This window comes from Cuculus canorus, chromosome 6 (assembly GCF_017976375.1).
Source record: "Cuculus canorus isolate bCucCan1 chromosome 6, bCucCan1.pri, whole genome shotgun sequence".
NCBI lineage: Eukaryota > Metazoa > Chordata > Aves > Cuculiformes > Cuculidae > Cuculus > Cuculus canorus.
In genome coordinates, this window is record NC_071406.1 from 28,175,592 (window position 1) to 28,199,754 (window position 24,163).

Sequence of the window (24,163 nt, forward strand, 5' to 3'; positions counted from 1 at the left end):
AGTAAAGATGACGTTGTTTCAGATAGGGAGAAACACAGAGGGAGGTGCAGAAATGGTAAACAACTAGAGTGGGACATAGCAGAATTAGCCTGCTTAGCAGAGTTGGCAGAGCAATGAAAGCAGTGGAAGAAGAGCACATTCATTTTTTGTATATCAGTAAAGAACTCCTGGGCACCTAGCAGGGATGTGCTAGAGAAAAGATTGCTTTAGAACTGAGTGAAAACACAATGCTGAAGTACAGCATAAAAATGTTAAGAAATATAAGTGAAAAATATAAGAGAAGGAGTGGTAAATAGAGAGAAAAAACATTCATCCCATAGTTTGTTTCCCTGTATTTGAACGTTTGGATTGAAATGAAAGAAATAACTGAGCAAATTTTATAGATTTGTGTGGAAGAGTAAAAAGGGAACAAGAGATATTAATGCAATTATAACAAGCATATTGAAAAGATGAAACATTGATCATGAAGAATTTTACAAAACCTAATATTGACTGGTCTGTATAATATAAAATGAAAATAATTGTTCTTGAGCAGGTTTGACTTATAATAGTGGCAGCGACTGAAGATTGCATGCAGAAGGAAAAGTTGAAGAAGCCAGGCTTATTCACAGGAACAAAAGAAAATTGTGGTGACCTAATTCCAGCTTTTGTTGTGCAGAATATACCAGTATTGATAACAGGAGAAATTACTCTCACTGTCAGACATGAAAGCCAGATTCACATGAGTGCCTTACTGCAGTACTCTTGCTCTAAATAAGTCTTAACTACCTAGAGGATGAGTGATGTATTGGTCCAAAGAACATTATGACTTATCATTGTCTGAGAAACTACTGAGGCTCTTCTCAGGACTGTGTGCCGTGCCTTCTTCACTAGCATGTGCTAAGACCATCTCTTGAAATGCAGAATCCTCCCATTTTTCTGCCTATATCATCCTACATGGACCTGTGTCTGCCATGAAACTTCTACCTCATATGATATATTCCTGCACCAGTCTTTGCTTGGGCTGTTTTGGTCACCAATTGAGGGTGAAGGCCTCCACAGTTTCCCAGTTGTTTAAGGACATTCGACGCTTTGTCAGAGTTAATCTGTAAGACAGCAACAATCTCATAGTGCTTTGTGCATTTTAGTAGAAGAAGAGCAGGATGATCAGAGGCAAGGGCTACCACTAACCCGGCGGAGTTTATTTGGTGCAGGAGCTAACAGTTACTTGTGTGATTTATTTTTTTTTTCAAACAGATATAATGCCTTCGGTTTTACATTTCGGGCATAATCCCATGTGGGACATATAAAATATTAATCCTTTTGCAAGAGGGTTTCCCTTGAAGTCCTTGTGTGTAAAAAAGGTGGAAATCAGCAGCATAGGCCTCCCTTGCTGCTTCGTTGATGTCTGGAGCCTTATTTGCAATGGAAGTCCATCCCTGTCCTCATAGTGGGATGAGTGCTCTCAGACGATGAGCTACCTGAAGTGACTGGTTTTTATATGAATGGACCTAGTGGTAACTTTGCCCCAAATTCCTTTATATGAATGATGGATATGGAGTTTCAGTCTTGGACACAGGCAAACTGACTCCTCCACCACTCCCTGCTCCACAGTCTTTTATCTTTATTCACAAACCCTTGGAGTATAAAGGCTTTGCATAGTTTCAGCTGCTCTCTAATTATTACTCATTTGCTAGCAATGTTTTGTGGTTTAGATAGAAATGCAAGCTGACCACTGCTTTTTAGTTTCTATTTTCATATACAGCTCCTCAGTGTTGTCTTTCTCCCCGTGCCATTGTCCATTGCTTTATGAATAAAAGCGTGACTTTTCCCAAGGTCTATACCAGCATCGCCTTTAGTTTTACAGAGAATAAGTTGTATGTCTCATCATTCTGCAAATGCTATTAAACTCTCACTGTCCCAAGAAGCCATCATCTGGCTGAGCCAGTGTAATCAATACTAAACTGAGAGAATATGTGCCTTCCCAACTGAGTTGATCACATATTGACAACAGGCTATGCCCTCTGTAAGATTCTCCAATAAAATCTCCCTTGTGGATAGGGTCAGAATTGTGCAGAATCAAAGGTTCATTTTGAAGTCTGTGACTTCTTGGAAACACTGCCTTACCCTGGGTGAGATTGCACTTGAGCATAGCGCCTGTCCTGACCCAGGCCAGTGTTTGAATTCTAAATAAAGAGTATGTGTGGCATGAAAACCTGAAGGAAAAGAGAAGTGGCATGAAGGGTACAGGAGGAGGAGGCGATTTTACAGTGAAAGAAGCTCCAAGAAGAAAAAAGGAGAAATTCTTAGGAAGCCTCAGCATAGAAACCTGAGAGGTGTTAAGGATATAGAAGGATTGTAGTTTATTCTTCTCGTTATCCTTTCATCTCTAAGAACTACTGTAGCAGATTACATTAAGTCTACGTGAGTATTTTTAATAATATCTGAAGAAAAAACGAACTAACTGAGCTGGGATCAGGAACTTCCTCAAGCAGAAGTAGTGTACTAGGGAGATATTCTCTCACATGGTCCTTATATTAAAATATTTCATAGAATATGATTCGTTGCCTCTCTTTGTGTCCTTTCACTAGTCACCAGAGAGAGGAGATAAGCACCCCTGTCCACTGCCTGCCTTAAGGAAGGTGTAGACTGCAATGACCTTCTCTTCTCCAAGCTGAACAAACCAAGTGACCTCAGCCACCCCTCCAAAATTCTTCCCCTTTGAGGCCTTTCACCATCTTAATCTCCCTCCTCTGGACACACTCCAGGAGTTTGGTGTTCTCCTTGTATTGAGGCACCCAAAAGTGCACACAGTACTCAAGGCTGGGCACACAGTATTAGAGAGAAGAAAGGTCATCTGCTTCACAGAGGGAAGACAAAGCATGGGTAGTGGGCATGCCCCCTGACTCAAGGATTGTATTATATGCAGACACATCCCTCTGTAAAGGGCATCACCTCTAGATATGTCCTAGCACAGTGAACGGAGAGGTGTTACTGGAAAGCATGCATGATACACATTATTGTACTCAATGATACGTGTAGTAAAACATACTGTTCTCAATAGAATTATTTGTGATCCTTTTTAGCCTCGAATTATTTGTATTTATTTTGATTATACAATTCTAATGAAACAAAATAAATGGTAAGAATCCCATTCTGCACTTAGTAGTTCCTGTCTGTCAGACTGGAAGCTCCCAATGTGCTTATCTGTTTCTCTAGGGAACCATTTTCTCCATGCCTTTTAAAGATTTTCTCCAGAACATCTTCATTTTTCACTGTGCACAGTCCTGAGGCCATTATGCTTTCCTGGGGTAACCAAGTCTGGTAGACTCTTTTTGCTTATTCTCCTGTTGTACAAATTATACCATTCTTTCTGTGCTGCTGTACTTCAGATGCAGTCAACAGCAAATGTTGACTTCTTCTGTCAGGCACTGCATCTCTGTATCTGTCTTCTGTCCTTTGTTTTTTTCCTCTATGCTACATTATTTTCTGTAAATTATATTTATTACATACTGTGGTCAGCATTCTGCCAGATCCATCTCAGTGCATTTAATTACACTGTGTTGAAGAGTAGCTGAGCAGTTAACAGAAGTTGTATGCTTACAAAGCCCTGCTGTAGGATTTTTTTTTCTCCCACATGAATGTTGAATCATTGAATATCAGCTGAGTTTGAAATTTACCTGAATATCTTTTACTATTCCGAAGAGATTACACAATGGCCCTGATTAGCAGCAGCATTTTGTAATACCACTTAAGGCTTTATCAAAGTGGAGTACTGCCAGTAATAGTCTTTAATTCACTTATATGTATCAATTCATCTCTGTCAGGTTCCTATTAATTTCTTTGTGGTTTCACTTTGTCCCTAGCCCCTGAATAATAAGGTGTGATTTCCACATTTAAGTAGCCAAAATAAAATTTTTTTAAAAATTAAATCTTCAGCAAATTAACTGTGGTCCTTTGATTAGAGACAACTGTGCCATCTCTCCATTTACGTTTACGTTTAATCCACTTTTCACAAGTTAATGTATTTAGGAGAATTGAGGTGGGTCAAGTGACCAAGGGGCAGTAACAATTTTCCTGGCTAATTTAGATTAAAAGTTTCAGGATTGGGTTAGGTTTGTTAACTGCAGAGTGGTGGGTAGGTAGAGAATTAAAACTGTAAGTGTTTATGCATACACTTGTAAAAAGCTACACTGTATTCAGCATTAGTTTTTTTTTTCATTGGAATGATGACGAGCCTTGGTTACAAAAATGATTGCCAGAGATAAAGAACAAAATTGCTGCATGCATCATTTGTTTTATCTGGCACCAGGTCCACGGTGTACTGGAAGATCTAATCAGTTGAGTTTGGGGTTAGTGCTCCAAAGTTGTGTGATGATTCAGTGTCTGTGGTTGCTGCTGAAGCAGATCCAATCTTATATTTGTTCTTTTTCGTTATTAGGATTGGTGCAAAGCATCAGGAGTTACGGCAAAAGCAGCTGAGAGGCCTGAGTGATTATTCTTCTGGTACTGGAGGACCTGACATTGATGATGATGAGGTGGATCCAAATTATGCCAGAGTAAACCACTTCCGAGAGTCTTATCCAGCAGCAAGCATCTACCGGCCATCATCACCAGCAGTGGCAGAAACCTTTGTATATCCACGTGATTCTCCTTCCACAGCAATAGAAAGGGAGCACTTGGAGGGACTGTACGCAAAAATAAACAAGCAGCACTACCCACAGACTCCTGGTGACAGGTAATATTGCCACCTGGCATTACAAACATGATAGCTCAGTGGGGAGGGAGCTTGGAGCTAGGTGACGGGGCTGTCCAGATGCCCCAAGCCCCTGTATGTACTGACTAGAAAGCCATGGGTTTCCTCTTAACCAAACCCTGGTTCACTGCAGCAGTACTCCCCAAAGCACCCGAGCAAGGCAGCAGTCAAACAGAAATCATTAAAGAAAAGTCCATATTTCACAAACAGAATGAATGAATTGACTCCAGTCCAATTCCGACACTGCTGAGAGAGTAGTTTTCCCTCTTTCAATTGGGAAAAGTTCTTACCCTGCAGCAAAAATAATCTGTGTTTTCAGATCCCATTCGATCCTGCAGATCATCAAGTGCCTATTAGTAACAGGTTTTGTATGATAGCATGATACATTGCATATGTTTATGGTTTAGTTTTCCCCAGCTGTGTGATATTATACACTTTCATTTAGGTTAGGAAGGGGATGGGGGATCACAACATTTTTATGCAGACTGTGAAGTGTGGCTTTACAAGACTGATTGCCTTTCACAGCCTTTCCAATAAGCAAGTGGGAAGGAAAGAGCAATTTTTAATCCTTACTGTCAAGCTTCCAGGTTTATAGCATTAAAGAGAGATGGTCAAGTTTTATCCTGGGTTAAAAGAAAACAGAGATTCCTTTGAGATGATGATGTAGCCACCATTATGATGATTTTCAAACTGATTACTTCTGGAATTTGGGGCTAAAAGAACGAAAGACTTCATTACTACCATGGCATTAATATATCAATGTTGCGTTTTTCAAACCAACGTCTGAGTGTGTAGGCAAGATATAGTAGTTTATGTGAAAAGAAGAGCTGACAGACCAAGACATGGGGGACTTGAGGAATTGTTCACGCTTTGAGTTCATATTACAATCTGTAGTGTCTCCCCATAGTCTCAATCTGTGCTATGTGATACAGTGCTTGTTAATTTTGGAGAAATATGTAAGCACAGACATAGAAGTGTTTTCAGTTTGTGGCATCATAGTACTTTAAAAACGTCTACTGAGTCATGGTTATAAATAGTAATAAAACACTTCTGACATAGATCTAAGTTTGCAGCAGGGAATGGGCCAAGTATCTCTCTTTTCCACTTAAATACTGTATAGTTGAGATTTTTCAAAACATAATGACATTGCTGATTTTCTTCTTCCATATAATTAACTCTTCCCCTACTGCATAAGGGTGAAGAGGATGAAATAAATTGTAGTGATCGCAGCTTTTTGCTCTTTAGCAAGCTTTGCTGTACTAGAAAAGTCTTGAGGCAATTATCACTTAAAGTTGCACAAACGTTTTATGTATGGCAAAGGGAGCAGAAACCAAGGTTATACTAACTCAGTAAGCCAAGATCCGAGGATTCCTAGTGGGAAGCAGTCTAAATTCAGGTTTGTGTAATTTTCAAATGTAAATATACACTGATGTAACTCAATTGGACTAATACATTGTCATAAAAGTTTCTTTGTATTATCAGTTTTAACAGAGCTTTACATTTTAAAGATGTCATCAGTTTAGAAGTGTGGTCTATACATTGTTTTTCCATTAACCAAAAAGAAGCGTTCAAGTCTTTCCCTCTGACCTCATTTATTTGATTGCTTCTGTTGTGGTTGTAGCTACAGTGAATGAACTCTTGACTTGCTATGTGGACTAGATTGAAGTCCCAACCAAGTTTAGATTTGGTGTTGGCATCCTGGCTTTTAGTGTCGATTTTGTTGTAATTGGATGGTAGCATGACAACCCAGTGAAAAACTAAATCCAAAACATCTAACAGGCAAGAAAAGTGACCTCATATCTGAGCCCATGATCGAAAGTCATGCTGAGAGGCTATTCCATCTGTGTTGATTCTATACTGAAAGACAAACAGTCACAGCAACTTTGCTTTGTTGACTTTTTCAGGCTTGTAGAGGCTGTTTAACCAGATTAGGAAGAAAGAGGAAATGTGGAATTCTTATTAGGCTGCCTTTGTTGTTTTTTTAAATCTTTCTTTCCTTTGTCTCAGAGACAAAAAGATTGTTGTTATTCGCCAGCAGAAATGTGCCAAACATGAATAATTTTATGTGAATTTATGCAGTGAGTCGTGAGGTCTCAGCCAGCAGTTGTTGACTACAGTGGCAACTTCAGGCAAGGAAATCAGTCTGTGCTAGGGGGAGAGTATTGAAAGGAGAAAGAGACGTGGAAAGAAAAATCCCTGGATAACAAGTTAATTACAAAAACAAATCTGCTTTCAAGGGTCAAGTATGAAAACTACCTTGTCTGCCGCAAAATGATGGGAAAGGGGTATAATGGATGCTTATTAGCCAAACCAAAGTTATTTTGTGTTTGCAGGGCTGAACATTTATCAACACATTTGTCATGTAATAGCTCATGCTTTGGTCTTGCCAACCCGTGCATGCTTTCTCTCCAAGTTTTGCTATTAATTTTACTTTAGATGGATGGCTTTTTCTCCCACCTCTGACTCGCAACTTGTAATATAGTGTGGGGAGACTTGATCGGTGACTGAAGTAAATGGGGTTTGGGGTAGAAGGGGGATTTAAACATAAAGAGAATAGATGATTTCATTTCAGTCTTGGAATTGCAGTTATGTGTCTTTATGATAGAGAATTAAAACTCATCATTTGAAACAAGAAGTTCATTTTTATTTTATTTTTGCAGAAGAATGTATTAACATAATTAATGCCTTTTAAAATTTGTAAGCCATTTGTAAATTAAGAAGCTCAGTGACCAGATAAGTGCTGTTCTCAATCTGCATGCACTTATTCACCTTCCCTTTTCTCATCACCAGAATCCATCATGTATGTGTTCCTGGTTCATATTTCTTGGCTCAGTCACACTTCAGAGTTATCTCCCACAGTATGCAGGAAAGCAATAGGCTGCACATGTATGATGTCTGTTGCTTTAATGGTTATGAAGTATGTTTGGTGCCTCCACACACTGCTCCTTAGGGCACATAGAGACCTGCTTCACATCGCTGTTTGCATAATAATGTCCCCTTTACCTACACTTGCATCTGGCATCTCCAGGGTTTTTTTGCTTTGGGTTTTTGGGGGTCTTGCTTTCTATCTTATTTGCAACTGTTGTGTAACGTTCTTCTGCACTTCTTCACAATTGTTGATTTTCATTCCAACAATGACTATATTCAGTGAAATGGATGTAATTTTTTGTGTATATTTTGCTGAAAGCTTTGGAATTCTTAACTAAGAGAGGTGCTATGTAAATGTAAATTGTCCTTATTAATGAATATAGCAAAAGCATTAGCATGATCAGTGTATTCTGTGAATGTTAAGCTAAAGCGAGTGAAAAAAAAAATCAGCTGGCAAAATCACACATTTCTTTGTAAATCAAGCATTTTTCTGTTTATTTCTAATTAGCCACAATTTTCTGTAATGCAAATGGCATCGCAAAGGATGGTGCAGCCTGCACAGCCACCTTGCGCAGCTGGGGAACTCGCAGGGTCTTTGCCTGAGACGCTGTACATTTCCCCAGCCTGCAGCAGAGGCTGAGTGCGCTGTGGCCCATATGTTCCTGAAACAAGTGGTAAGTCACATCTCTCTCAGTTTAGTCATCAAGGCTGTACAACGACAGTGCTAAGTTGCACCATGGCAGAGCCTAGGTGTCAGACCAAAGCCAAAAGAGCATATGTACAATGCTATTATCACTTAAATGTCAGGCATGTCACATGGTGCAACCCTTTCTCACGTTTTGAATAAGCAATTTCCTCTTTTTTCCTCCCTTGAACATGGTGCTGTCAAGTATATCCAAACACCCCGAGTACATCTCCAGAAAGGTTCTAGAGATTTTGCTCAACTTATTTCCTCAGCACAGAACTATGAAACATTTAAAGTCTGATGCCAAAACCATTGCCAAGTATAATTCTCCATTTATTTATATGTCTTATCTTGGGGAGTTTCAAAGTGCTGCTCGGACAAAAGTGGATACAATTTTCCTTTGTTTAACGAGAATAGATTCAGAGCTGTATCTTGTTGCAGATTTTTAAAAAATACTAATTAAAAAAACAACACTCTTTTATTACATAGGAGTGGAGTCCACAACCCTGGCCTCATCCAGCTCTCTGGGTTTGGAGATGCTGTATTGGGTCCCACCATACAAGATCTTATACTCTGCAATGTTAATTAATTAATTGAAAAATAGATCTTCCTTATTCAGGGTGAACGTTCCCTTGTGGAAACTTACACTCTTCCAGAATGTTCAATATAGCAGCATACAAAGTTGAAAATGGGGAAATGAAACCAATACTCTTGTGCAACCCTAACTCTGCCCCTCATACCCTACCCTCAGAGTTGGCCAGAGTCATGAGAGGGCCAAGCAAAGACATCAAGCAATCCGCCTCTTCCTGGAAGGGATCAAAGGAACAAATTGTTCTGTGTGTCCTGTGAAGCCGAATGGCAAATGTAAGCTATGTGTAAGCCTGAGAGGAGAGTAGAAAGGGTTCAGAGGTTTGAAATTTAGCAAATGGAGCCTTTTTTACTAAAAACCACGTTAAATGCATGTCTTTTGGGCAGATAGAGGTCACTCCTATCCTGCTCAATCCAAGGCCATAGGGTTTCAGGGCTGCACAAAAAAAGCTTCGGGCAAGTTAGGGTTGCCCTGGTATGTTACTTAGCCCTTTATTTCTAGTCAGCCAGAAATTGGAGTTTTCTTGTTCTCAGTACAAAGTACAGTTGCCATTGCTCACTGTGCAACCATCTCCAACACCTTTTATCACTGAGTGGCAAAAAAGCAATCGACTGCTTTAAGAGTGGATGGTCCTTTACTCAGGAATAGTCATCCTTTAAGATGGATAGTGTGGAGGCAAGATAGAAATTGAATGAGGCTGTGTAATGTCTGCATACCCTTTGCCACTAAACCTTGTGTTACGCTGGAAAGAGAATTATGGTCATGCATTGAAATAGTTTGATTCACAAGGCATGGCAAGTATGAGCAAGCCATATGCTCTTTCTTACCACATAGCTTAGTGTCCTGAAATCATTTATGCTGTTTCCCTGTCCTTTACTACCCTATACTTTCTGAGACTGTCCTCTGACTCATTTTCCTCTGGAATTTATTTTTTCTGAGACATAACACGAGGTCTTCTGAACCCTTGGATGTGACCTGGTCACTGTTCCCTATGATGTTAAGACTAGAACCTTAATGTGTGGCAGTTTACTGTCATTTCTGGCTGATAGATTTTTGACAACAGCTAAATTTGAGCTGCCTTTGGCAAGTACAGCAGAGGTTCAGTGGTTCCTGGGGGCTCTCAGTGGAGGCATCCTGCTCACAGGAGCAGGACGCTCCAGAAACCTCTTTGGCTACTAGGTTCACAAGAGCGTAGGTTGTGCCACTGGAGTTACACTTGTACTGTGTTTTCTGCTACTGATACTATTTGTAGTTTTCTTCCTCAGAAAGCATAAATGGTTACTGTGTACTCACTATGATAATTAGGGAAAATGTTGAATACCTGGACTTCCTGGGACATGTATAAATGAGCCTTGGTTTTATTTCCTACAGATAAATAGGGAAAAAATGTATACTGGTAGTATTCAGGAAAAACTACTTTGCAGATCAGAGTTCAAGGTTATGTTTCCCAGGAACCCCTCATCCAGATCCTTCCCAGTCCTATTGTTCACTTATCATGGAAACCCCAGATTTCATGGAACTCAGGTGACCCTGAGCATTTCAGAGCATGTCTAAACAGAAGGGAGTTGTCAAACTAACCAGAGCAGAGCTGGTTTTGCCATGTAATGCGTGCATGCTTGTTTGAGGCGATGCATTCTTTAGGAGAAATAAATTCTGTCAGGAATAGTCACAAATCTGCGTGCATCCTGCCTGCTAGGGTTTGCATTTGGATCACCTCACTTATTGACAGATGTATAAAATTTTATATACTGCACTCCCACAACTCCCTTGAGACTGTCCTGCTGCAGATGCTGGTGAGCCTGAGTTTTGGCAGCTGTTAGGCATTCAGATGCATTCAGGTTTGGGTTGTGGTTTTTTTTTTCCTCCAGCCCTGTCTTTTCTTATGTGATATATTATTGCATGGAATTATTTTACATTAATTCTGCCTATTTATTGGTAACGTCCCATTCTTTCAGTTGTTTGGACACAAATGCAAATGCAAAATATAGGTCCCTGGAGAAAGAGCAGGTCTGTTACTGGAAGATGAGACCATACCAGAGGATAAAGAGTGAAATGCAGATGGTGTTGTCAGCCTCTTAAATGTACAAATAAAGACAAAATGAGATCGTCCATGCAGCTGGAATGAAATCATATGGCCTTGCATGTGTTCCTGCCATAGTGTATTTCCTAGTGTGTGCAAGAGATGCTAAATTCTGTCTTATGCAGGATGTTGTTTGACCAAAGCTCATCCTTGCTGCTTTAATCAGCAGCAGAATGATGTGTGTATGTATTAACTTTTCAATGCACAATATTGTTTTAACAAAGCACCATTTAATTTTAAATGCTAATTTGTGTGTGCGGTTAATTAAGAAGCCAGAATTGACTACAAGACCAGTAAGCTCCAAGAAAGAGAGAGGAAGATCGTTACACTTCTGCTCATAGATAGCTATTTGTGAACCAGCTGATAATGTACAAAATTAAGATTTTGTAAGTGGCATTTTAAATGAACGGTTAATGGCTGAAGATTAATTAAACAGTCAGAACTGTTCAGAAGAGAAACCGTTAGAATCTTGTTTATAGGCCAATGGCTTCCATACTTAAAGTATATATGCTAATAGTATGTGGTATTTCCATTTCGTAGGCAAGCAATGTAACTAGGATCTTTTCCTTGAACAAGAAAATATACCTTACTGGATAAGCAGTATGGATGGATGGATGTAGTGTTGTGAGCTGTGTTTTCTTCTTCCTAATTAATAGTTGTCTGGTAGCAGCACAGGCAGAGAAATGCACTTCCCCTGAGAATTTGGTAATCTTAAATAAAATTGCTAAATCTTATTTTAATTGAAGTGAAAGGGACATGCTTAAATCTGATGTGGTATTGTTTTCCCACTGCTCTCCAGTAGTGTGTTCTACTTCATACACGTCAGGGTTTTCAAAATGTCCAGCTTATCATTGATCCAGGAGGTCTTTTGTCAGAATTAATCTCTTTGGCCACATCATTAGCCTTGCAGAGTTGCTCTAGCAAAGGGCAAAAAAAGGTATATTTTCTGTCAGGTTTATTCTGTACTGAAATTCTGGTTAAATGATGAATATTAACCTAGTTCCATTTCCCTGATTGAAGAGAAACAACAAGCAGAAGGTCATTATGCTGCTCACAGTTGTGAAGCTTGTCTTTCCAGCAAGTCCTTTGCCAAGAAACTGTTTGTTTTTCTTTTGTTTTCCCTTTCTCTCAGCCCAGTTCCCAATCTTTTTATTAACTCTCTGCCGGTTTGTCCCTAGCTTGCCAACACAGTCATTTTGCCTTGCCATCTCCAAGCTTCTGGATTCACAATTACTTCCAGAGCAAGGCTCGATGACTTGGCCTTGTGCCAGCTCTGCTGGGTAGCCCAGTGTAAGATGGATCTGCATTGCTGACCTCAGAGAGCTCACACTCTGTCCAAAACCATGGCTTTCAAAAATTCCTCTCCCAAGCTTTTTCCTACTTGCTACTAGCTAAATAGAAGAAAGGGATTCTTTTTTTTCTTTGTAGAGGTAATCTTTGTTTAGTAAACCTGACCAGTAGATGAGGGTATGAGATTTTGTTGGTGGTAGACTTTAAGTCTGTATTAAAAAACTGAGGGGAAAGAAGTAGGACATGAAGAGCACAGACTGTATGAACTTCCTTATGTTCAGACTCCAGAGGATGAGACAAGCTCACAGCAAGCTCTGTCCTCTTGAGATAAATTAGTGGCTTTTGGTCAAACTATTTTTAAAAAATAGTCAAAGTTTAGTGGGAGTCAAAGAATCCTTACCCAGAAATCTTGGAGTAATGGACAAAGGATTAAGCTTGGAGGAGAGGGAAAAAGGGCTATCAACTGGACTGTTTCAAAATGCTGCATAGTTCCAATTAAGACAGCAATGGTATCTGTCTAATGAAGATGGGGAAGGAACTCTTAGATGTGACAGGGGAAATGGACATCAGCTGTCTGGAGCCATGAGAAATGTTTTTACGGTGTCTTCTCTTCTGTTTGAGGTTATCCAAGGTCAGTGGGACCTGTGCTGACAGGTTCCTCTGAGCTACAGGTAAAGCAATCCCCAGCCACCCTTGTCATTAAGCAATGAGAAGCATAAATAAGTCCTAAGATTCTTTGAGCAACAATTCTCATATATTCTCAGAACAGACGTACATTGTGTTTCCAGTTTGCCAGGAAAAACTCTTACGGTAGTTGAGATGACTGCCATGGGGAGAGCCGTGGGGCACACCTTAGACCTGCCGGCATCGCCAGGTTATGCTGCCACCAGGAACAATGCCGTAACTCTGATAGAGTTTTCTAGCATGACTGCTCATGTCCAGGCAAAGTGCTTAGATCTGTGTGGTGCTCATACAGCTTAACTGTGTAGTGCAAACCTTACAGTGGAAACTGCTGTCATCTCTATGCATCCATAGGATGTAGGGCTTTCTTGCCATATTCTGAGAAGATTCTTTCTACACTGATTTTTCTGCAGTCCCAGTTTACCTGGAGTTTGTACTGGCAGATCTTTAAGATTTTTCTGCTAATCTTAGTTCTTCTGTTCCACTGAGTGACTTAGCTTTCAGCATAATAAGATAAAAAAGATTTAGCAGGGATGCAGATCTGACCTTAGAATGAGTCGATGGGAACCCTTCTCATGTAGGGTTCAAGCATCTGATAACAGTGTAAAATGACTGCTCCTAAAAAGAGTCCAGGACCTTGCTCCCTGCTTGTGTCAAGATGCCATTGGTGGAAGGTCACCCAAGCGCTTAGTAAGCAACATTGCTGATAGGCAGAAGCACGAACCAGATCTTTTGGTCAGCAGAAAACCGTAAGAATTGATGTTGTTCAAAAAGCTGAAAATCATTCAATATTGTGCTAGCAAAAATATTGGGAGGACTCATGTGATGTGATGAAAATGGCTTAATAGGCAACAGGATGATGAATAAAAGGAGAATAAAAGGAGAATAATTGTGGTGATTGTCTGACAGCTGTGCAGACCATACACTCAGTGACAAACTCTAAAATGTGCTTTTTCAATCCACAATCACGAGTCCATTGGCACAGACAATTATCCAAGGGGTCATAGTAGACCAAGAAATATTTTATTGTTTCATCAGCTCAAGTCTTCTGATGTAGTTAAGTTGATACACACTCTGAACCTCTGTGATCATCCTTACATCCCCACAAGGAGACCTGGCACCATATGGAATCCACATGTACTGTGACTAAGGAGCAGTTTCTCTGGCAGGCAGCAGAGCACTTGTTGACATTGATCAAGGTATCAATATTGGGTTTGAGATGATCTAAGAGAACTGTGACTATTTTGTGGAGAGTGGCATTAGACTGTCATAGCAAATTAAATAAATAACTTGTCTTAAACTATGTTGTGGGCTGTATCTGAAAGAAAGTGAGGTCTTTCGTTAGGTCAGAGGCACATGAGAAAATGATGTTGCTTCAGATAACCACACTGGTTATCTTTTTTTATCACAAACTTGTCCTTGGTGTCTGGAGGCCCTTTTCTGAAAGCAGTGGAGAGTGATTGCATGAAAGATTGTATACTCTTCAATGGCTAGCAAAACAGTTTGCTGCCTTCATTTTTTTATTCCAACAGGCTGAATTGGAGTAAAACAAAAAACAAGTTATGCTAAAAAAGGTGCAAGAAGAGTGAGTGTGAGATACCTCTAGAAAATGATAAAATTAAATAAATTTACCATACTAGTAAAGCAATAAATGTCGTCTTGATTTATTTTTTCTCTGCTTGTTTTGCTCCAGTTTCCCACTCGTGTACCAGTAGGTCATTGTGACAGTTTTGCAGTGTCACAGTATTCTGTTGAATCCTTACTCTGGGAGATCGTTAGTCCCTTCTCTCCAGTGATTTGTAAGCAGTGAGAAGAAATGAGAAAGCACCAGCTAATGTTTTAACATTTCAAACATCTTATTGTTCAGTCTTTGACCCATATTTATGGTTTAATTTCTTCATTCACTTAAAATTTTAATCTTAAATAAATTTTTTTGGCATAATAGTATCTTCAGGGCATTTCTTCTCAAAACAGTATTATAATAACTAGAGCATGTCTTTCAGCTGTGGAGTTTATCTGTTATAAACACTTTGCCTTTAGGCTTTGATGCCTACTTAGTCCTGGATATGGTTATTGCCTTGTAAATGGGAAGCGACTGCAAATGATCATTATGGTATTAACGTAAAATGCATGGAAAACCATTAATTTGAGACTGGCATGTAAGTTTAAGCATAGAACATGTTCCTGATGTAAGTGGTGTACATGACCAGGCAATTGAAAAGTAAGCGACAATGCACCTTCAGAGGGTCAAAAACACGTTCAATACATGGTCTGTCTTGTGGTGAGGCAGAGAAAGGGCAACTGCTGTCTATGCCTGAGTCGCCATAATGCTCCGTAACTGTCTGAAAGGACTGCTTTAATTGAGCACTTGTATGTTGTAAGTATGCTGCTGACCAGGGCACCTGGATTGCTTCTGCTCTGCTCTTGGGTAACAACAGAGGAGGCCTTCAGTGGCTGGAGTCCCAGCTTATGGATGCTTCTGTAACATGACAAAGGGGTGTGAGGTTGTGGAGGAGGGTTGGGGAACAGCATCAAAACGAAAAACATGTTCTTAATTGTTATTGATTGTTAGTACTCAAATTACAAGCAGGCAGTCTGCAATCCTTCATCTGAATAAGGTGTCTTTTTCTTCCTTTAACATCAGCTGCTGTCTCTGATTTGAAAAAAAAAACCAAACAAACAGGAGGCAATTATTTTGTGCCTTTGTATGGCAATGTTTAAGCAAGGCTGCTTCAGAGAGGGAGAGTAAAGGAGACTGGGGGGAAGGGATTGATCTTTTCCTCCTTTTCTCTCTAAATACCACTGTCTGCATCAGTGGTGATGCTTTGACCTCTTTTCTACAGAGCTTGAAAAGTCTTTTGCACTTAGTGACATGTTCTGGCTCCAAAACTGAATAGGCAGAAGTCTAATTCTCTTTCTTTGAGCACCGGTGCAAATAGATTATCAATCTAAACATGGTAAGTGCTTGAGAATTCCTGCCAAAATTTAGACTCGTTAGTCTGAGTACTAGTATTTTTTACATGTCTGTGTGGTTTATGAAATGATTAACACTATTCCTTCATACCTTTTCACCTTTAATCTGCACTCTGCCCACTATCGCAAATACACCAGATGTCTGAGCATCTTCATTGTTCTGTTTTTCTTTTCAAGACCCTAGTGCATAGATAGGTGTTAGTTTCTCTTTTGTGTTAAAACTGTCTCCCGGGAATAAGATTATCAGTGTTCAGTCTTTGGCCAGTAGAGATACTGAGGTCTCATGTGCTCTGAATGCTTTGTCTCGGTTAGCATTTCTACTAGTGCATTTATAATGGAGGTCTCTTCTTCTGTAATGACCGTGGAACCTTAAATTAATGTTCCCTGACTTTAGGAAAATTATTTTAACACGTTTTCTAAATGTTTTCTTTATTCCCAGAGTTGAGAAATGATACATAAAGACACCTGCTCTTCCAAGTGGGTGGAAGATGAAAATTGTGCCAAGAAAAATGCTATTTCTCAGAAAATATTCAAAATGTGCATTGCTTAAAGTGTGGCATAAACAAAATAGATTATGTAAGGTTCATGGGCCCTTATTTGAGATGAGATCACTCATCTGTGGGTCCATTGCTTCTCTCCTAACAGTACTTAGTGCTCACATCTGAAAAGCAACGTATGAACTACAGGTTTCCCCATAGACTTTGCAAAAGCTGTTTGGGAAGCTATGGGCACTGAATGTGCACAGCTCCCTTCAGCTCTGCATGAGAGACGCTGTTGTGCTTGAGTAACACAGCAGTGGCTCCAGACCTTTGAGAAAACACATTGCTTTCAAATGGGTCAGGAAACAACTGATTGATTTGCAGGTTACAAATGTGAATGTGTGTTTACTGGGAAGAAAAGTGACAGTTCACATCTGAATTTAGATAAACACATAAATTTGGTAGTGGATCCTTCATTTTCTGTAGATGTAGGTAGTAACGCGATAGTCACTGTAAATTATAAGATCACAGCGGTTGCTGCAGTACAATAAAGGATACAAAAACAGATGAAATCATTAATGCTATCATATTGTATCCTGTCTTATTTCCAGTAACATAGCATGCCTGGTACTTAATGGGACATATCTTTGAAAGAATCAGCAGGTATGATGTTCTGGAAAACATGAAAATCTGCAACCTTGCATCAGAGGCCAAAGCAATATCTTGGATCTGACTTTTTTTTAAGTACAAATTGTGTCATTGGTATAGTTACATAAGCTAGAAATTGTAAATTTATGTTGCACAATCTGCAAAGCAAATGATGGCGTGTGGATTTGTATCTGCTGCTCAGAAAGAAGGCTGATGTGCAAGTCCTGTTTCCATCAAAGTGGCAAAATTTCTGTTGATTGAAGTGGGAAATCAGAACCAATTCCCCTGCCTGGTTCTCCCTGAAAGAATGATGAAGTGATGTTTTCTTTTCTGTTTTAAACTTATTAGTTTCACATCCAGATTACTGTAACTTGAGCTTTTTTTGCCATACTTCTGCATGACTGTTTTTGTTAACCACTTTTATTACCTTTTGGCCTGTTCTTTGCATCATGCTATTGACAAAATGAGTTTTATATTTTTTTACCCCGAAGTTTAAAGCATAGAATACAGAAGAAATCTATAAAAAAAAAGTCTGAAACATTAATTGGACTAGACTACAGCATTTAAAGTAACCCATTCTATCGTCCATTTACCTCCCACATGAAATGAAAACTCTATTTTGATCTGAACTGTCACAGATAATTTCTGCACATAAAACACATCCAGAGACAGCTTTCAAATGGAGTTGTCACTTCTTATTTAGCAGGCTGGGGACTCTCTATTGTTGTCAAACCCTCTTTGCAAAAGCATCACTAACACACTGATTTGCACAGTTGTATGTAAGAGGAGGAATGGTTGCATAGCCTCCACGAAACAAAAAATTGTATGTAGGTGCTGGAATCCTCTGCAGCTGAGCTTACCTGCTTCTTAGGAGAAAATTCCTTTTTATTTTAATGCTAGTTTTAAACAGATTTTCATACCTTCTGCTGGTGTGGGGAAGGTTGGTTTTAGTGTAACAAGGTTTTAGTGTAAGTAGTAATGATGAACATTTAAAAGCTAGTAACCAGCGTTCTGTTATTTTCCCTGACCTCTATGGGACTAGAAGTTTGGTTTTAGTCTCTTCACAAATTTCAGGAATTCTTAAGCAAGTGCACTGGGGATCTCTCTGAACTGTGAGTACAGAACTGCTGCCTCAGACTGTATTCCAGCTAAGATGCTGAGGCAGGGCTGTAGGGCACTTGTTTCCAGACTGCTATTCCAGTAGTGGCCAATGTGGCCATCCGGTAAAGCCAGCTGGAAAGACCCAGCTACCGCATTGCAGAGGACAGCAGCTTAAAAGTTGAGAACTCACATTCTTCAGACTTTATTTGTTTGCCCTCAAACATGATGTATTTTCATAATACAGATTTGCATCCTGTGGCTTCAGTTGTATTTCTGATAAGCTTACGCTCTTTGAATATGCAGTCAAATAGCAATAATATATAATTTTATTTCATTTTCTTCCCAAGTTTGAAACATTGACTGGGATGGGGGGTGAAGAATGTGGTTAGTGTGATCCGTTGTCCTTCATCGCTGTCTCCACAACTATTCTGTGCAGGATTAAACAGCAAAACACAAGCTGGCAGAGTGCTCTTCTGACCTAATTCTGCACCACAACACAGATAGCAGACTATCTGCTGATCTATCTGATAAGCATGACTTTGTCAAATCCAGATGTATGTTCAGGAGTGAAAGGACTGAAATGCAAAGGCTGAGAGTCAGGGTCTTGCATTTTGTCCAGCTGCCTGAGTCTTTTAGGTGTCTTCAGTGCTGCAGCTGGGGTTGGGGGCAGGACTAGAGGGAAGGAAGCCTTCTGTTGCAGTGTGGAATCTACAGAAAAACAAAACTAAAAGCTAGTCTTAAACATTACCGGTCAAAGCCAATTGCCTATTTTAAGGGCCATATCTTCTGTAATGAAGCAAGAGATGCAGACTGGAAATTACATTCTGATTTCTAAGCTGTATGCCAGAAGATCTGAAGGTTCTTTGTTCAATGTGTCTCAAACTCCCTCCAGGAGAGGGACATAATGGGGAGGGGGCTTCTCTGTTCCCACTTTTGCCAGTAAATGTAATGTATTCATGAATCAATTTTAATGGCTATCCCATGGGGAACAGTGAATTAGATGGGGGGAAAAAGGGTAGTTTTGTGCATTAATGGAGAATTTACTCAAATGGAAAAAAAATGAGTATAGGAAAAATCCTATGGTCACTGTGCTTAAGTCAATGGTAATGCATATCCACAGGGTTTTAAACCTTGGCTGTTACTGAAAAATACGGCAAATGGAAATGATCTTTACTCCTTCTTCTCCCAGATCTTAGTGGGCCGGCTTGCTTTCCTCTTTCCAGGTGGGACAAGTGTACAGAACTGAACTGCATATAGCATATCCATGTCTCCTGCTCCAATAATGGAGACTGTGATCCATATTTGTGCTCAGTTGGCAAGCTTATATAGTTGAGGACTAGAGAATTGGATAGACATTTATCCTACACTGGAAATAGTAATTTTGGAGACTGCACTTTCACAGGTATTCCGTTCACGCTTTTCACAGTTACCAGGCATCAAAGCGATTTGATCCTGTTTGTCCAGTAGCTCTATCAAGTTGGTAGTTCTTTTAAATTAAAAAGAAAGAAGTGTATCATATGTAGTGATTTTAAACAGCCGTGAGGCTCAGAAGCTCTGAAATTCTTTGCAGTCTGTATAGACACATTATATTTGCCTCTTTCCCAAAATACCGAGTATCACTGTCAGGCATCCTGTGAACCAGTATTGTTTCCATACTCTCTTGCGCTTCCCCACCTGCTTTTAGTGTTCCTGTCCTTCTGCTGCATGTGGGAACAGGACTGTCTGTTCACTACGCATCTGTGCAGAGCCACAGCTCTGATGGGGACGTTGCGGTGGTGTTTTGCCTGCAGGTGTTCCTGAGGTAGTTTTGAAAGACTGGAAGGCTGGAGTGAGGCCACCTTGTTAGCGAGGCTACCTTGTTTAGCTACCCTCACTACAGAATTCGGAAAGGTCTGTACCCTCATGTGTTTGCCTGACCTTTCAGAGGCAGCATATGCCTATTCCTCCCCTGCACTCCAAACCAGCTAGTAAATGGCCTGCTCCATCCGAAGGTGATGTTAATACTGGTGTGTCCTTCTGAGCACAATACCATCCAAAAGAAGAAATTTAAAGCTTGCTTTTCTGCAGGTCTGCCTTCAAAACACAAAGCAAACTTGTCCCACAGCAAAGCCAGTTACTGACTCTTGAGAACAACCCCAACTAACCGTCACACCCTCATTTCAAAGGCAATATAAGGGGCCATTATCTGAACAAATACAGTGCATGTCACTGACAATCCATTGATGATGATGAATTCGGGTTACTGCTGACTGCAGACAGATACGGGATGGTGAGTAAGGAGTAAAACATTAGCCTTTGAGCTATGTGGGTTTTTCTCTGTAAACAGGTCAGAGTTTTGTAAGAGCTGAAGCAAAGTAATAAAAAGGAAGGCTGGAGATGAGTCTCAGGAAAGAGGTGGGGAAATAAGGAGGCAAGAAAAGAAGGAAGAATAACCAAACTAAAAAAGCATCCTTTGGGGCAAGGGGAAAATCAGATGAAAAGATTTTTCAAATGGAAAAAATTAAGAAATTGAACAGTGCCAGGAGCTTTTCTTCACAGACTGGCAAAAAGATGTTTGTGTATAGAAGAGTTAATTCAGGTTTGAAAAAGTCCAAAAGTTACAAGGAAAGGTGAATTGCCTGATTATTTTGAAATCTTCAAGAAGAAGCACATAGGAAAAATATGGGGAAAAAATATATTGCTAGAAACATTCTTATCTGCTGTGGGATAAGTGTTTGTGTTTGAAAACATTGTTGTGTCAATATTGTTTCAGTGTCCTGAACTTCATTGTTAAATGACGTTAAAGTGTGTAAATCTGAAACATTGCGAGATTTTATTCTTTTAAGGAACTTCTGCTCATGTGATGTGACACTGCTACATGCCTCCTTTCAGTAAAAAATGTAGAATTACCGAGATGCACTGTCTGTAGATCAAGGTTTGGTAAAGTTACCCTTTGTTGATTCAAATATCCTTTTGTGGAAATACGGGCAGATTCTGCTCCTCTCATTTCCATAAACTGGTGTAGTCATGATGTATTTTGCATCTTTACACTAGAAACTTAGCACTAGAAGCAGAACACATTTTGATTTGCAGAATGCAGATGCCTGGTATTTCTCCTACCTGCTCCCCTGCTTGATAATACCAAATGAGTGGTTATCCATTGGTAGCGTGTGCCATCACTGACCACGGTTTGCAGAGCCAACTCCCCTCAATAGTCAGGAGAGGCCCCAGCAGAAGGGGTCCTGCCCTGCGCTGCCCACTGGTCCAGTGCCCTCCTCCACTGGCCCCAGTGGAGCTGGCAACGGGAGCCTTGGTGAATGTCCTCCCAAGAGGATATTTCAGGAGTGATCTGAGGGCACAGTACATACACATCCTCAACATCAGTGACAGGTTCTTTTAGTTATTCATTTTGTTCAAGTTATGAAATAGAGGTGATGGAAGGAAAGGTTTGGGTTTTTGGTCTTGACTCAGAGTACACTTACCATTAACCACTCCCCCCCAACCTTTTCTGTAGTATTCACTTGTCGGCTTTGATCATGTTCACATTATTCGTTATTAATTGTCTGAGTCAGGAAACTAGGTTCTTCTGTAATGGATGGAGGGAGATGGGCTCCCCTACACAGAGTGGAGCTTCACTTTCTCTGGCTGCAGCTACGTCACTTTATTTATCTGTTTTTCTGTTTTAAACATGGTTTGCTTTTACAAGCATGAGGATTTGGGGGAGCAGTAATGCTTCTATTAGAAATGTTGGGTTTTGAGGCTGCTTTTCAGCATAGGGGGAACTAATAGTAGTCACTGGCTGCAGACCTCCAGCTCTGGTGATAAGGGAGGGGAGGAGGAGTGAGTGTTTTGGCAACTTGTACAGACTGTCTCCATCTCCATCTGAGGAAGCTTCTGCTGCAGCTGCTAGATGAAGCCTTTGGGCTTGTAGAGGCCAGCTGTGGCACCCGCATGGTTCCCAGCAGTGGTGGCAGCAATAGGATTAGGAGCTGTATTCTCAGCACTCTCCTTCTCCAGGGAGTGCAGGAGAGCATGTAGGAGTGGGTTTGTAGAAGAGAGTAGAGGTACAGAATTGCAGAGATGCAGGGGAGGCTGTCTGTCTCCCTCCTTCCCCATGCATGAAAGTTGCAGAAGCTCTGCAGCCACTCTTCCCCAGTCCATCAGTCTTTTGCTAACTGTCTTCCCCCACCTAAAACTTTTTTGTCTTTTCCTGCCTCCTTCCTTTTTTCCCCTGCAGCCTATTGAAATCTTCCCTGCCTCCTCCTGAAATGCTCTGCCATTGCCAAATTGCATTTTACCACCCCTGAATGAGAATAAAATAAACTGCTTTATCTCGATCATTTGGGCAGCAAAATGCAATTTGCTTGTGTTGCTGTGGGTCTTTAAGCCAACTCTGGTCTGGACACTTTTATCACTTTGCAATCTAATCTGCTGAATATCTCAAATCCTCTGGCATTGGAAGAAAATGGTGTTTTACGCAGAATTTTTAAAAAAGCCAGCTGTGTACTTATGCACGCACAAACCCACAGTGATATACATGTCCTCATATGTCTCTGTATGTGTGTATGTACATGCATAATAAATAATATATATATATAATGCTTTGAAAGTCCACACCTAACTTGCTAATGTCAGCTACAGTTGATAGACAGCGAAGTCAGACTTCTTTTATAGTCCATTTCTAAAATGAAACCATAAATTCTAAAGCCAGGCTTCATCATTGCAGAGAAAAAAGCTTTTCCAGCCTATTGATGAAATATAACATTTGATAGGATTTATGAGGCCCAGATTCAGGAGGATCATTTGCAGAGCACTTAAAGCTGCTTTTTCCTGCCCTTTGCCTTCCCTCCTCCCAAATACACATACCAAAAAAAGCCATTAGTAATGAAAAATTATTAAGGAAGATTTTTCTTGATTCCATACAAATGTCAATTTGAGAGAAAGTGGCAGAAAATAGTTGCACGAGTTCTTACAGTAAAGGGCTCTTAGTCAGAGCCAGGCTGAGAGGAATACTGACTTTTACTAACAAATACACAGTGTGATTATTTGCTATAATATAGTCATTTGTAATGTGCTTGTATGTATTTTAATGGCACTGGATGGAATTCATTTTTTTTATCATATTGAGATATTCACAAACCAACTGCATAAAGTTAAAAATAAAAACGATACCCGGCTTCTTGGTATCTTGATAAAGTTTCCTTCTGGCTTGTATTACCAGAGTGATAATTTCAGAGGAAAAACATCTTCTGTAACTTGTGATCACAGTATCTGTCAAATGGTAGGAAATGAAGAAAACTGCCAGACAGTGTCAGATTTATTAACAGCTCTAAGAAAACCAAAATTAATGCATTTTCTTGTCTTTGATGGGTTGAAATGTCCATGCGCTGTACTTATCTTAATGGACAAGTGAAGGAAGTAGCACTCATCAATTCAGGTCTCTCATTAAACTGACTACAGTTTAAACCTGAGCACATGCAGGAGTGCTATCTGCTTACCAGCTGCACCTCAAAGGTGTTGCGGTTGTTGTTCAGGAGTGCTCATCCTACACATGCCAGGAGGAAACCAGCTTTAAGCTGCTTTCAGGAATGAGCAGCTCAGCACTGGACCAGGGAGCGTGCTGTCCTGTGGGGTTGGGGGGGAGGACAGACGTACAAACCCAGACTGTGCCAGCTGTGGGAGAGATGTTGCTGGCCTGGCTTCTATTGGAAAACTGTGTTTCCACCTGTTAATAACCAGCCTTCAACCATTTGGTTTGAAAACACATATGTAGGAGGTGTGCTGAAGCTGAATTTTTATGGAACATGATGACAGCTGTTTGGGGGGGGGAGCAGAGGCTTGGAGGGAGAAGACAAGGAGTTATTTTGTTATTGTAAAAAGTATAAATTAGAAGCATATGATTCTTTCAATAAGAAGCTGTAGTCTTTCCATACGCTGGAAATGAGAGCTTTATATTTAGGAAGGGAACATACCCTGGTCTTATACCAGGCTGAGCCTTTTGCCACCCCTTGAACATTGACAATTTGACTAAGTTGTAAGATTTAGAGTACTTCCC

The 24,163-nt window shown here is 40.2% G+C and overlaps 1 protein-coding gene across 3 annotated transcripts in view; it reads left to right on the forward strand.

The window, feature by feature from the left end:
- PARD3B (par-3 family cell polarity regulator beta) overlaps positions 1 to 24,163 on the forward strand; it is a 421,427-nt gene that overhangs the window by 333,977 nt on the left and 63,287 nt on the right. For all 3 annotated transcript variants that reach the window (XM_054069863.1, XM_054069864.1, XM_054069865.1), the window contains one exon: positions 4,421 to 4,717. In XM_054069863.1, coding sequence (XP_053925838.1) covers positions 4,421 to 4,717 — 297 coding nt within the window. The remainder of the gene's footprint in view (positions 1 to 4,420; positions 4,718 to 24,163) is intronic.